This window comes from Ostrea edulis, chromosome 3 (assembly GCF_947568905.1).
Source record: "Ostrea edulis chromosome 3, xbOstEdul1.1, whole genome shotgun sequence".
Classification (NCBI taxonomy): Eukaryota; Metazoa; Mollusca; class Bivalvia; order Ostreida; family Ostreidae; genus Ostrea; species Ostrea edulis.
In genome coordinates this window covers 96,319,863-96,336,095 of record NC_079166.1, presented here as the reverse complement: position 1 = coordinate 96,336,095, position 16,233 = coordinate 96,319,863, and the positions used below count along the sequence as shown (strand labels likewise).

General features: G+C 36.3%; 1 protein-coding gene and 1 long non-coding RNA gene across 3 annotated transcripts in view; one reads left to right on the top strand and one right to left on the bottom strand.

Annotated features, from left to right (window-relative positions):
• Positions 1–12,095: 12,095 nt before the first annotated feature.
• On the top strand, positions 12,096–14,772 carry LOC125673949 (E3 ubiquitin-protein ligase Midline-1-like). Its single transcript, XM_048910919.2, has 2 exons — positions 12,096–12,613; positions 12,738–14,772. Exon 2 carries the CDS (start codon positions 12,768–12,770, stop codon positions 14,454–14,456), a length of 1,689 nt encoding a protein of 562 aa, XP_048766876.2. The 5' UTR covers positions 12,096–12,613; positions 12,738–12,767; the 3' UTR covers positions 14,457–14,772.
• LOC125673964 (uncharacterized) overlaps positions 14,118–16,233 on the bottom strand; it is a 16,185-nt gene continuing 14,069 nt past the window's right edge. For both annotated transcript variants that reach the window (XR_008801512.1, XR_008801513.1), the window contains 2 exons: positions 14,799–14,928; positions 14,118–14,427 (listed from right to left, as the gene is read on the bottom strand). This is a non-coding gene — a long non-coding RNA (uncharacterized LOC125673964). The remainder of the gene's footprint in view (positions 14,428–14,798; positions 14,929–16,233) is intronic.

Genomic DNA, 16,233 nt, shown 5'->3' with positions numbered 1-16,233 from the left:
CTTGATCGGTACCAGAATGTAAGACAGAATCTCCACACTCCCACCCCATTCTTTTATTGGGTAAAAAAACTAATCAGATTTGTAGGGTATGCATGTAGCCTATCGGCCTATATGATTTACTGAGATGATGCGTGGGGTATATATAATATAGCCTATATGATTACTGAGATGATGCGTGGGGTGTATATAGCCTATATGATTTACTGAGATGATGTGTGGGGTATATGTAGCCTATATGATTTACTGAGATGATGTGTGGGGTATATATAGCCTATATGATTTACTGAGATGATGCGTGGGGTATATATAATATAGCCTATATGATTTACTGAGATGATGTGTAGGGTATATATAGCCTATATGATTTACTGAGATGATGCGTGGGGTATATATAATATAGCCTATATGATTTACTGAGATGATGCGTGGGGTATATATAATATAGCCTATATGATTTACTGAGATGATGCGTGGGGTATATATAATATAGCCTATATGAATTACTGAGATGATGCGTGGGGTATATATAATATAGCCTATATAATTTACTGAGATGATGTGTGGGGTATATATAGCCTATATGCTTTACTGAGATGATACGCGGGATATATATAGCCTATATGATTTACTGAGATGATGTGTGGGGTATATATAGCCTATATGATTTACTGAGATGATGTGTGGGGTATATATAGCCTATATGCTTTACTGAGATGATACGCGGGATATATATAGCCTATATGATTTACTGAGATGATGTGTGGGGTATATATAGCCTATATGATTTACTGAGATGATGTGTGGGGTATATATAGCCTATATGATTTACTGAGATGATGTGTGGGATATATATAGCCTATATGATTTACTGAGATGATGTGTGGGGTATATATAGCCTATATGATTTACTGAGATGATGTGGGGGTATATATAGCCTATATGATTTACTGAGATGATGGGGGGGGGGGGGGGGGGGGGGGGGGGGGTCTGTTCGTCCTTTGATTCATCAGTTCATTCATCACTGCAATGTGTCACCAATCCTCCTCTTATGTTCCATGTTAAAATAACTAACTGTTGCAGGTAAAATGAAAAACCAGGAAAGGAACGTTACGTCAAATAAGCTGAAGAGGCACCCCCGGTCCTATGTGTCTGGTATATAAGTTCCCATAATATGTTTTCGTGCGCCCAACTGTCTACATGCATCTGATATCATGAACATTCATATAACGTTCAGGAGCGAGGCATTGTTAAGCTCAAGTAGGCACATGCCTACACATTTTGTTTTCATTTTCAAAGCACATTTTTGTCCATAAATGTTTGAAAAATATAAGATGTTCATATATATTTCTAGTTTTTTTAAATCGGATATTAAACTATCATTCCGTCGGACCGTTTCTTTTTATACTATATTCTACTTAATGGTTATAGAATTTTTTTAAAGTTGTACAATATTTAATGTCTATTGCAATCATTTTGATGCTCAGAGTAGTGCAAATGAGTCCAAATATTTCAAAAATTTCTCGGGGTTGACCCCGACAACCCCCCACCCCCACCCCTCAGTGGAACCTTCAGTATTGTCTTTCTGGGCCTACACATTGAAATAGTAATAGCTACGTCCCTGACTTTTTAGCTCACCTGAGCTAAAAGCTCAAGTGAGCTTTTCTGATCACCCGTAGTCCGTCTGTCCGTACGTCTGTCCGTCTGTAAACTTTTAACATTTTTTACTTCTTCTCAAAAACCACTGGGCCAATTTCAACCAAGGTTGGCACAAAGCATCCTTAGGTAAAGGGTATTCTAAATGGCCAGGCCATCTTCCAAGGGGATATAATCAAGAAAAGGTAAAAATAGAGTAGGGTCATTAAAAAATCTTCTCATGAACCACTGGGCGAGAAAAGATGAAATTTATAGATAAGCTTTATTAGGTAGTGCAAATTGTAATTATTAAAATCATGGCCCCCGGGAGTTGGATGGGGCCACAATAGGGGATCAAAGTTTTACATACAAATATATAGGAAAAATCTTTAAAAATCTTCTTCTCAAGAACCACTGAGCCAGAAAAGCTGAGATTTATATGAAAGCTTTCTGATATAGTGCAGATTCAGGTTTGTTAAAATCATGGTCCCCGGGGGTCGGATGGGGCCAGAATAGGGGATCAAAGTTTTACATACAAATATATAGGAAAAATCTTGAAAAATCATCTCAAGAACCACTGAGCTAGAAAAGCTGATATTTACTTGAAAGCTTTCTGACATAGTGCAGATTCAAGTTTCTTAAAATCTTGGTCCCCGGGGGTCGGATGGGGCCACAAGGGGGGATCAAACTGTTACATACAAATATAAAGGGGAAAATCTTTAAAAATCTTCCTCTCAAGAACCACTGAGCCAGAAAAGCTGAGATTTATATGAAAGCTTGCTGATATAATATGGATTCAAGTTTGTTCAAATCATGGCCGCCGGGGGTCGGATGGGGTCAGAATAGGGGATCAAAGTTTTACATACAAATATATAGGAATAATCTTTAAAAATCATCTTCTCAAGAACCACTGAGCTAGAAAAGCTGATATTTACTTGAAAGCTTTCTGACATAGTGCAGATTCAAGTTTCTTAAAATCTTGGTCCCCGGGGGTAGGATGGGGCCACAAGGGGGATCAAAGTTTTACATACAAATATATAGGACAAATCTTTAAAAATCTTCTTCTCAAGAACCACTGAGCCAGAAAAGCTGAGATTTATATGACAGCTTTTTGATATAGTGCAGATTCAGGTTTGATGAAATCATGGTCCCCGGGGTTCGGATGGGACCCACAATAGGGGATCAAAGCTTTACATACAAATATTTAGGGAAAATCTTTAAAAATCTTCTTCTCAAGAACCACTGAGCCAGAAAAGCTGATATTTACATGAAAACTTTCTGACATAATGCAGATTCAAGTTTGTTCAAATCATGGCCCCCGGGGGTCGGATGGGGCCACAATAGGAAATCAAAGTTTTGCATACACATATATAGGGACAATCTTTAAAAATCTTCTTCCCAAGAACCACTGAGCCAGAAAAGCTGATATTTACATGAAAGTTTCCTAACATAGTTCAGAGTTAAGTTTGTTGAAATCATGGCCCCCGGGGGTAGGATGGGGCGACAAGAGGGAATCAAATATATAGGAAAAATCTTCTTCTCAAGAACCATTGGGCCAAAGAAGTTCACATTTACATGAAAGCTTTCTGACATAGTGTAGATTCAAGTTTGCAAAAACCATGGCCTCCAGGGGTAGGTTGGGGCCATAATAGGGACTACGGTTTTACATGCAAATATATATGGAAAGTCTTCCGATATGGACCAAGGTGACTCAGGTGAGTGATGTGGCCCATGGGCCTCTTGTTTCAATGAACTGTTAATGGAGTTCCACACTCCTGTGACGTCATAGCAATTGGCAAAGTCAATGATTTAATGACAGGAACACAATTTTTGTTGGAGTCTTTTTCAATAGTTATTGTAAAAAAAATCTTGTTAGGCATAAAATATTTCAAAAGTCTTAGTTATACGTGAATAGTCAATGATATGTTTCAAAATATTGAATCCAAGGACGATAACTGTTTTCATTAAATTATTTATCAAGTCCATTATGCGATATATTTCCTTTATTTTTCACAAACATTTTACCATGGTGATATGGAATCATTATCTGTGTCTTTTCATGAAATTACATAAAATTTTAATCCCGAGTGATTTTGAATAGCTCAACTGTATGGTGCCAGACTTCGTTTTTTTTATGGGGGTATACATACTTTGGAAGCTATAGATTTGAAATTATTAAGGAAAGGTATGGATTTTTGTTTATAAATAACTGTAACAGATATACATCTACTAATATAAACAGAAAAAATTATATGTAAACCATGCTATAAGGAAAATGCGTCCACATTTGCTTGTCTTTTAACATTTTGGAGAAATTACGCTAATTCAATAATTTTGCACACATCATTCTAAAACTTGATAAACATATTGAAAATGACATGTGTTTTAGTTATTGACATGTTTCCCGATAAATAAATGCAATTCAAAAAATATTTTGTTGTTTTTATTTTTATTTTAAACTAACAAATAACTGTTTCCAATGAATTTAATAAATCTACATAGGGGTACATGACTTCAGTAGTGTCTGTAATGAAAATTAATATGGAAATCCTTACTGTTTTGCCTTTTTTCATAACTCTGAATGTTAATTTATTGATTCCAAACTAAAAAATGCTACCTAAACCCCAGAAATCCAGGACTAAGGCCCCACCTTAATTTATATGGCGGCAAATTAAGTGGTGCCCACCAGGTTAATTATTTAGTGGCTCGAATGTATGCCTCGTTCACACGAAGAATTTGATTCGCATTAAACGAAATCTGAACCGCGTTCACACGAATATTTTAAGGTAAAGTTTGCGACATTTTGACAAGTAGCGAACGAAGTCGTGTTGCATATTACATGTAGTATGTTCAGTAAGAATTTATCTTTTAAAAGTTAACTTTAAAAAAACGCCCTTGTCGTTTGTTATTTTTTTTTTTTTATCAGATGGGCTTAATTTTGTGATGTTTTACATTTTCAGGATCTTTGTACAAAGAAAATACTAGTGGTATAAAAATTACAAAAGGCAAACTTATGGGGTTAAAAGCTGGTAGAATTTTTAAAAAAGAGTTTCACCTATCAGATGATACTAATTGGTAAAGAAATTTTATTTTGATACACAAAAATAGCACTTTTTAAATCTTGAATAATATCAAAATCGGTTGCGATGGCAACAACTAATACATATGGAGCAGCTTTACAAGGTCTACGTCAGAAAAAATCACTTTAAACATAATATTTAAACATTAAAAAAAGCATATAGATTACCACCCACCGGGCTTTGTTTCCATGGTAACAAATTAAATAGAATTATTTCATTTATAAGACTTGTCACTTTGTTTTATAATTGTACGGCTTTTAAAGTGTGCAGTGAGCATTTTCATGGACAAAATACAATTCCAGCTCAAAATGATTTATATTTATTTGTCAAGTATAATGTATTAGAAATTAAGATGTTAATTGTTTTGTTTTTTCTGAATTCAATACAATGCAATATCTATATCTTCAATTTCCCGGCGGGTTTTCCACGGTCCCACTTCGTCATAAATTCCGTGTTTCATTAGCCCGAACCTATCTTATACATTATATCTTTGAAATAAAGCCCCTCTTCTAGTTCTTGTTTCATAGCTTGATATCTGTTTACATAGTTGAACAGACGACTGTAACCGTCGCGACAGTATAAAGCCCGGTCAGTGGCGGATCTAGAGAGGGGTGGGGGCGGGGGTGGGGGGGGTGGGGGGGGGTTAACGTAAAGTGAGTAAAATTGACTCCAAACAAATCTCTGTTTTTATGTCGACATGATCCATGCCTTTATGTAGATGTTCCTTAGACAACATTAAGAATATTTTAAGATATACTAGAGAAGACCCCTCTTTTATTCTTACGTGATCATATCAGTCGCGTTTTCTACATTTCAAAGTTCATGCGATAAATTGTTCGATCGGCGCAAGTAGATGTTATAGCACTGAAAAAAAAGTGCATGTAATTAGAGATGTAAGGCATGGTCAGGTTTATTTTTTTCAAAAAGGCTTGGGAATGTCATAAAAATTCCTAGCTTCGTTAATGTCGAACCTCGTCAAATTTGAGGACACTATTTACAAACAATGATCGATTATAACAGCATCAAAATAAATCTTACTTTCCCTAGCAAGATTTACAGAGATTTCATGTGATCATCTGATGGTTTCACACCAAATATCAACAACCGGTACCGATCATCATATTTTACCAACCACTTTATCAACATTACACGGTGCACTGTATTTAGGAGTTAGGAGACCACAATATTGGGATGATCAGTGGTGGATTTAGAGGAGGCGCAGCCGGCGCCCCCCCCCCCCTAAAATTTTCAAATTTAAGGTAAATCGCGGTATTTTGTTTCGAAAAATGTACTAAACGTTAAACAACCCAATAATTTCTTCCACTCCTGGAGAAATAAATGACAAAATCTTTTGATTTCTTGTATTACTTTATTGGGAGAACTTAATTTTCGGAACTCTTAGAATTTGGGTCATTTTATTAATTTCAACTTATCAAAATGATAGAAAATAGTACAAATGACTAAATAGGAGAAGTATTTCAAGCCCCATAAAATCTGTAAAATCCAGGAGCTTCCGGGGGCTTTGCCCCCCCCCCCCCTCCCCGGCTTCGTCCTGGACCCACTGCCTCATAAAGTGACGCCCCCCGTAACCGCAATTCCTGAATCCGCCCCTGATGATAATCCACCGAAGTTCACAATCTTAATCCCAGCTGTGACTTGCGAGATCTTGGTAACACATGATGTACATTTTTTCACATCATTACGCTCTCTAAGCTTGTTCATAATGCGTTTATAGTCAATATGGACAGATTGTGTCGCGTGCTGAAAGTTGTTGGTTCATAGAGGAAAATGCGATTTGTAATATATAAATATAGTGTTTTGAACAATGAATTCTGTATCTACACAATATTCATTAAACTATCTATAAGATGATTTTCAATGATATAGTCTATTCTTTCATTCATATAACGCACCCTTTAATTTAAAGATGTATAAGAATTTAATACGCATTAGTTTACTTCGCATCAAATTTGATGCGAAATAAAATTTAATGCGCATTCTTGTGAACGAGGAATTATAGATTTATCGTATGTCCCAGCACCTATAGGCTTCAGTAAAATATAAACAGGCAAGGATGATACTAAATTTTACATTTGAAAAAGAAAATGTTCGTGATATTCAAATTGTAGTCGATGTGGTAGTTCTCAGCCTCCTGTGGTGTCTTAGAAACTGAAGTTGAATCAATTTGATTATTTTGTTTAAGGTAATATTATTACAATTATTAAGATATCGATTAACTTCGACACCAGTTGCACCTGGACAGGAGTCGAGCCTGTGAATTACTGTCGGTCTGTGCTACATTTCTATAAACAAAACGTTCAATCTTGTCCGGTTTCTCGTCTCCTGTAGAACCGCGACATGACTGAAATTGACACGTTCACTTTGAGTTAACGATCTTGGGATGTTGTTGCAGATGTCACTTTATCTAAATTTCATTTTTGAAAAATACAGGAAGTCAGGAACTGCCAAGATTTATGCTAACATACTTCATAAGCGCATTCTGTTGAGACCCCCCCCCCCTCCCCCGACCATTGTTTGAACTAATACTGAATTGAATACTACCTGAAGATGTTTGTATATCAATATAATAATTTATTGTCCTGTTGTCCTTTTATAATGTATACCCTCACGTAAAACTTTGATTAACTATTATGGTCAAACTCTACCCCTGGGGGTCATCATTTGAACAACCTTGAATCTGCACCACCTGTTGACGATTACAATATGAATATACGACTATAACAATTTTGATTTTGAGATTATCTTAAAGAGTTACAATGTATGTCCCTATACTTATAATATAATATAAATATAATTATCTCCAAATTACGAGAGAAATATGTAAATATTGCCATTATTGGTCACACGATATCTTTCTTTATCTCTCCTCTCCTCATTCCGTCAGTGTATTTTGGATGCTGTTTAGATATAAGAAATCACTTTCCATTAAAGACCCAAAATTAATACCGTACGGTTTCTTCACGGATCACTGGATGTGGGCGGAGCTTATCTATGGTCATTGTTATTTACCTGGCCAAGAGATCAGGGTGCTGTGTATACTTTTGATGTATACAGGAAGGGTATCAGGGCCGTCTGCAGTGTTTCTGTGGTCATAGTGTTTGTATAATGGTTGTATCCCTATGGCTAGATGACACACAGTCTACACCACCCCCTCTTTCTCTCGTTTACTCTAAGTCTTTGGCTCAATGGATAATTTCTTTTATAATTATAGAACTATCATAAATTGATAATATAAATCATTTCAATAAGTTACAAATTTTAGAAATTAATGGGCAAATTATTGCTTGATTTCTTACTGTTTAATTCATAAATTACAATTATAATAATAATAATAGTTTATTCACCAATCAAGGGCCCTCGGGGGGCATGTACATGTTAACAGGCAATTAATTATAACAATGAAAATAAATAACAATCAATTAGAAGTACTACTGGTAATACTGACAGAGTTCACACTTCTGCACTGCACATATCTATATAATTATATATGAAATACTGATTACAGACAAGATTTAAATTAACAACATGATAAATAAAATAACCCAACTACCTCACATAACAGTTACTGGGATAGCAGATAATGATAGTGTCGTGTGAATACTTATATAAAAGAGAATAATAGCATTATATGAAAGAATAAAAAAAAAACCAAACAAACAAACAAAAAAACAAACAAAAAAAACACACACAATATGTTGACCTGATTACAGGGAGCACCAAGGGATATTAAAATTGCGTTGTTCAGGGGTCTTTTTAAAAACAATTGAATTACCAGGCGGCCGCCAGGTAATAAGTGAGGGCCGCCAGATAATAAGTGGCGGTCGGTAGATAATAAGTGGCGGCCGGCAGATAATAATTGGCGGTCGGCAGATAATAAGTGGCGGCCGGCAGATAATAAGTGGCGGCCGCCAGTTAAATGAATATCGGTTCTATACCCTGACACCTATCAGCTTCAGTATTATCGTTAGAGACAACAGTCCATAATTGGAATATATTCGCCGGCTGCGATAGATGGGAAGGGGAAGGGGGAGGGTAAGATAACTATAGGTATCTCTGGAGAGAATATTTAGCAGTGGTTAGATGCTGAATTGTTTAATGCGAATACCATTTTCAAAGAAGGCCGTGATCGCCTTTTTGTTAATCGCATTAAATGATTTCACACCTCCAGTTTACGATCTTTTGAATTGGAGATCAAAACTCCGTTATAAAACAAGAATAAACGCCTATTGATTTGACAAATTTTGAAAACACAAAAATAGACGTATATATATTCCGGTTCTAAAGATATTAGTCTTTGATTATTGTATAACCCGATGAAAGAAATAATACCCACAAGAAATGTGCGTAAACATATGCATTTCATATTTCTAAAAGTGTGATTATGACCGCAACTAAACCTAGGCGGACCGGAACGTAAATTATAACCCGGTACGAAAATTATAGGTATTTAGCGTTTCTATGGAAACTCTAAACTATCCGTAACTAAATCATGCGACACCGGACAACAAAATGTACCCACACTTTGAATAAGATAACTTCGATTTGCTGACCAATAAACAAAGAGGGAATAGTATCAAACGTGTTTCCAGAATTATCCACGAGTTGTGCAACTCGGTATTATCTCGTGATTATAATTACGAGATAATGGAATGTGAATTGATATTTTTTTTGACATAATACTAATAGGCTTTCATATGATGTACAGATTTTGATCAAACAGAATTTTTGTGCGGCTTGGTTTCAGGATTTTTGGGTAAACACAGGCGGATCCAGGAAATTGTGAAGAGGGGGGGGGGGGGGGTCATGATCTTTTATGTACTTTTCACAATCTTCACCCCCCCCCCCTTACATCTTTTGCTTGTGTATATATCTTAGGAGAATCTCGAGACGGTTTTTATACATGAAAATACCTTATTAATATACTTGCCCCCCCCCCCCCCCCCCCCCCCCCCCCAGTTCTAGCCATTGTTATCGATATACTCAGATCTAATATTAAATTAAAAAGGGATGATTTAAAGGTTGTCTGGGATCGCCTAGGCCCCCAAAAGCTCTTCAGTAAATGGTGTAAATTCCTGCATTCTGAGCATTTCCTGGCACTCCTCTTTCACTTTTAAATTATCTGCTTCATGAACAAAACTTTTATGTTACTCATACTTTTTAAGAAATCTTAAGGTAGCTTTTTATATTGATTGTTTCTTTCATGGCTCGTTAAACACCTGTTGTGACGTGTGATTTTACCATAGATTAAGTGATACAAGCTCTCAATTACTTTATAACATAGAATAAGTGATACAAGCTCTCAATTACTTTATAACATAGAATAAGTGATACAAGCTCTCAATCACTTTATATGAATTCTTGTGATTTATCCCGGAACGATAAAAAAGGTACTTTGTTTCCAATAAAATACTTTATAGAGTCCAAATTTCGCTGTGATTTGATGCATGTTATGAAAACAAGCCTAAACGACTCAGATACACGGCTAATTTTTAAACAAAAACTATTTATGAAAATCTAAAATAGTATTTACTATTATTTTTTTTTTTTAAATCTACGGATAAAATCTTCTAAAAAACATGTCAATTTAAAAAATAAAGATATATCAGAGAAATAAATTTAAAAAAGAAATTGAAATGAAATGGTCAAAATTTAGAAATATTACAATTTTTCTAAATTGAACTAAGCCCGATCGGAATTATAAAAAAGTAGTCACGAGAACATTGAAATCAGAAAATACATTCCCTTGATGTATATTGGTTTACAAATTAAACTACTTTATAAAGGAAACTAATTTCTTAATAAACAGTACATGCATACAATCAGCAACAATATAATTGTTTTATCGATTTCTAACAAATTTGATCGGGATCGGTACTTTTTTCTCCTGTTTGAATATAGTGATTATATCTAAAATTTGGTCATTTCTTTCAATTATTTTTTATAATATATTTCTTGGATAAATATCTTTTCTGACATGTTTTTTGAAGATTGTATTCGATAATTTAAAAATATTAGCAAATAGTGTTTTAAATTTTCATAGATATTTTTTCTAAAAAATTAGAATGCTTATATATGAATCTTTTAGGCATGTTTTATCAGATATTCATATCATGCACCAAATCACAGTGAAATTTGGACTCAAGAATATTTTATTTGCAAACAAACCACCTTATTTATCATTCCTGGAGAAATCATATAAAATAATTGAGAGCTTGTTTCATTCTTTCGATGGTGAAACCATATTTCATTACGGTATAAACGAGTCATTAAATAAAACATTCGTGTAGTGAGCTACCTTAAATGATATACTGGTGTTGATAAATTTGAATGATGCAAGTATCCACCTTTCATATCATTTAGACTCAAAGTTCGTTAAAATTGAATAACTTAGATTTTTTGGTCCGCGGCAAAAAAAAAAAAAAAAGGGAAAAGGGGGTCCGGACCTCCCTCTGGATCCGCCACATAACAACACATCATTATGAAAGTTATAATCTTTGTTGTAATTCACTACAGTGCTGGATCCAGAGGGAGGTCTGGGAGTTGGACACCCCCCCCCCCCCCCTTCGTCAAAAGACTTTATTAAATAAGCATTTTGAGGACCCCTCCTTCCTTTGAAAACCAGAATTAATGGTAGCTAGACTAATTCAACAAATCTAAAATATTAAGGAAATAAAACTCGAACACATAATATAGGATAAGCTCGCATGCGCGAGTACAACAGTTTATTCATACACGTGTACATAGACATCTGGACGTTCATTATTCCACTCAACTCATTCTACAACAGAAACAGAAAATGTTAAGTATATCACAACACATATATGTATTTAGTACCAAACACGGAGGTCTGTTGCATGACACCCCCCCCCCCCCCCAATGAATATTGCTAATCGTTGTTTTTTTTAACTTTAGATATTATTATATTTGAACAAAAAGCCGAATTCAATATAAAAAGGGATATAATCAATGAAGTCATATCTATACATTGTTTGCAGATTCCAATTTTTTTAATGAAAGAAAATCTTTACCTGTGATGTAAATATTAGCAAAACTAGGTCAAGCCAAACTTTAAAACTATATATTTACTGGTGGGCGGTAAATCTAGTAGATTTACCGCTTTTGTGTAGGCGACACTTCAAGTTTAAGAATTTATACTTGTTATTATTATTGGTTGTTTTTTTTTTTAATTGTGTGAATCAATTTGGGCATAAAAATTGTTCCCGAGAAGTATGAAGTAATTCTGTTCGTCGGTTTTAATATTATTTATAAAAAAATTGCAATCCGGGACCATCGGGAGTCGGGATTCGGCAGTACTAAATTTACCGCCCACCATATTTACTCAAGCCGACACACCACACAGGTATTTAAGGTATCACACCGGTAATTATTTTCACTATATATTACTATAGAGGGGAAAAAATCATTAAAAATCAGTTTACAAAATTGATGCCGAATAACGCAGTCAGACACGTTCTATGTTACCTATCTCGTCTGCCGACACCAGAAAAACAACACCCTACTCGGCATTTTCGAAAAAAAATTACCCGCAAACAAGACTACCCTCAAATCCACGTGTTTTTCACATGTGTGTAAACAGCCGGAGTGCACCTCAGGAAGTAGCCTCAGCGACCAACAGCAAATAGTTCCTTTGTATACACTTGATTATTTCTACAAATTACACAAAATTTCCTAATCAGGGGTACAAAAATTAAGAGAAAAGAAGAAGAGGAAATGAGAAAAATCGCGCAAGGAAAAAAAATATTTCTTTAAATATATGGAACTACAATTGATTTTGATTGGACAATTAGCGGTGTGATACCTTGAATGCTCAGGACTAGACGGAAGGTCGAAAGAACAGGGAGGCCATATTGGATTTTAAGGTGAGACTAAATGATTATTATAGTAATGACCGCTGTGTTTTATATCATACTATAATTCTATTTCGTTAATTGTTTTAATCTGTCAAAATCTTTAAACGAAATTCTGTTTTTATTTTATCAACAGTACACTTCTCGTGTGATCCCGCCATCAGAAATGCATCCCCGGCGCAGTGCTCAGGAAGTCCTACTGTGTGACCTCTGTGAAACTGTCCCCCTACAGAGTCACTGTGAACTTTGTAATATAAATCTCTGTGTTAACTGTGCAGGAAAGCATGTCTCAGATTCCTCTAAAAGACACAATGTCGTGCCGTTTTTACACAGAAAGTCTACTAACTACCACAAATGTCCAGACCACGCCGATAAATATTGTGAAATTTACTGTGAAAAATGCGACATTCCTGTCTGTTCTACCTGCGCCTTATTTGGAAAACACAAAGGTCACGAAATGTCAGATATTCTGGAAAAACTCAGCGCTAAAACAGAAAGCTTGCAAAAAGATCTAGAGGAATTGGAGACGAGAATTTATCCCCGGTATGAAGAAATGTCATCTAATGTCGAAACCGAGAAAGCCGAAATAGAAACGAAATACGGGAAACTGACGACAGATGCCGATGAACAAGGAGAAATCCTACACCGGGAGATTACTGCCATTGTCAACCTGCGAAAATCCGCCATTACGGAGATGAAAACTAAACATCTGGACGCGCTACATAAAAATACAGAAGAAATCACACAGAAAATGGCGGAACTCAAACAGATCATGTCCGACTTGAAATCAATGCTAAAATCAAATGACGTCTCCTTAACCTCTACTTACAAATCTAGGAATTCCGAGTTTAGAACATTACCGCCGAAAGTCCGAGTCACAGTACCGAGTTTCTCTCCTCAGAAAATAAACAAAGATCAGCTCAATGAAATGTTCGGTTCTCTGCCGCCATTATCCATTAACACAGAACATGGCGTCGCAATGAAGTCAGCAGAAGCTGTAACGTCTCCTCCAGTCAAACCACTGCTTGATGAGCCGCGCGTCACCGCCACCATAGACACTGGGTATATACAACTATTCAGTGTTAGCTGTCTGAGTGAAGATCAAGTCTGGACACGCGGGATAAACAAAACCATGAAACTGCTCAACCTCCAGAGTGAACTACTGACATCAATACAAACCAAGTCAGGGGACTGGCCAACAGACATAGCAGTGACACGGGACGGAGATCTTGTTTATACTGACTATAGAGATAACACCGTGAACTTAATTAAGAATAAACAGATACAGACCGTGATCACACTACATGGGTGGATACCTCGCGGTGTCTGCTGTACCGCGGGTAACGACCTCCTGGTTACCATGGAGAGTGATGATGGAGAACAATCCAAAGTCGTGCGTTACTCCGGCTCCACAGAGAAACAAAGCATTCAGTTTGATGATCAGGGTCGTCCTCTCTACTCATCTGGTGATATTATCACTTTCTCTGGTGGTGTCATTCTTAACACTAAACACCTCAGTGAGAACAAGAACCTGGATATCTGTGTGGCTGACAATGGAGCTAGAGCAGTAGTGGTGGTCAATCAGTCAGGAAAACTCCGATTTAGATACACTGGTCATCCCTCTAATACCAAGCAATCATTTAATCCACGCGGCATCACTACAGACAGCCAGAGTCACATCCTGACAGCAAACTGGGACAATAACCGTATCCACATCCTAGATCAGGACGGACAGTTCCTCCGTTACATTCACTGTGATTTAATGTTTCCATGGGGTTTATGTGTGGACATCAGAGACAACCTCTTTGTGGCTGAGTTTGACACTGCTAAAGTGAAGAAAATCCAATATCTATAAACACAGTGTTAATTACACAGCTCTACAGTGTTAATTACATCTACCAACACAGTGTTAATTACATCTACCAACACAGTGTTAATTACATCTACTTGTTAATTACATCAGCTTGTTAATTACATCCCCGTGTTAATTACAGCCCCGTGTTATTTACAGTCCCCTGTTAATTACAGCCCTGTGTACATTACAGTCCTCTGTTTGTGATGTGTAACATGTACTTGTGTTTGTGAGTTTAACAGAACATTATTTTGTTTGTGAATTCATTCAATATGTGTTTGATTTTACAATGTATATATTAGATAAACATGATACAGAGTTCAGTCTTACATTATTACTGAGTACTTAGATTTGTAGTACTGTAACAGAGAGTGACCCCAAACGTCCAGTCTTCATCACAGATCTTCAGATTCAAGGTCACAGTCTTCTGTTGACCATCAATAACATCACACCACTTATCTAAATCTCCACCGTCCTACAAAATAAACAAAGTGTAATCATATCAAACTGAATTGTCAAGGATAGTCTGTCATATGTCAATGTAATGGGAAGGAAAAGAAGATATGGTTGAACCGGGAATCAAACCCGAGACCCCTGTATTACATATGTCAGGTGCTCTAAACACACAAAACTATCCAGGCCAATATCCACAATACAAAGTGAGCTTTTCCAATGAAATTTATCTGTTATTGACTTTTTACATTATCATCTTCTTCTCCACAACCACTTGGCCAATTCCAATCAAAACTGCTACCATTCATCCTTAGGTAAAGGGAATTCATGTTTGTTCAAATGATTGGTTATATTTTGTTTAACATTTAAATTTAGACTCGGCACTTACAACCATTGAGCAGTGAGGGTTCTTTAGCATACCACAACTACAATGTACTGTGACACGGTACATCCATTTTTAAGGTCATCTCCGAGGACCCATGACATCCACACCTGATGTCGAGTGTTTGACGATGGAACTGTCACTACTTGTTTTAACGACTTAGGTCTGTCGTGGCCAGGATTTGAACCCCGGCCTTCCGCACGCAGGGCGTGCGTTCTAATCTCTAGACCACCACGGCGGGTACCGTTTTTCAAATGAAGGGTAAAAAGGAAAATAATCAAGAAAAGGCAAAAATAGGGTGGGTCATTTAAAAAACCTCTTAATAACCACTGGGCCAGAAAAAATTACATTGATGTAAAAGGTTCCTGATATATTATAGATACAAGTTTGTTAAATCCATGGCCTCCTTGGGTTTGGGTAGGACCTCATCAGGGGGTCAAAGTGTTACATGTAGATATAAAGGAAAAATCTTCTTTATATATTTGTATGTAAAACTTTGACCCCCCTTGTGGCCCCATTCTACCCCCGGGGACCATGATTTGAACAAACTTGAATCTGCACTATGTCAGAAAGTTTTCATGTAAAAATCAGCTTTTCTGGCTCAGTGGTTCTTGAGAAGAAGATTTTTAAAGTTTTTCCCTATATATTTGTATGTTAAACTCTGATCCCCGTTGTGGCCCCATCCTACTCCCGGGGGCCATGATTTGAACAAACTTGAATCTGCACTATGTCAGAAAGTTTTCATGTAAAAAAAACTTTGATCCCCCCCCCCCTTGTGGTCCCATCCTACCCCCGGGGGCCATGATTTGAACAAACTTGAATCTGCACTATGTCAGAAAGTTTTCAAGTAATCATCAGCTTTTCTAGCTCAGTGGTTCTTGAGAAGAAGATTTTTTAAGTTTTTCCCTATATATTTGAATGTAAAACTTTGTTCCCCCTTGCGGC

Bases quoted from the DNA above. Each gene is read 5' to 3' on its own strand.
- LOC125673949 (XM_048910919.2), top strand. From the start codon at position 12,768: ATGCATCCCCGGCGCAGTGCTCAGGAAGTCCTACTGTGTGACCTCTGT.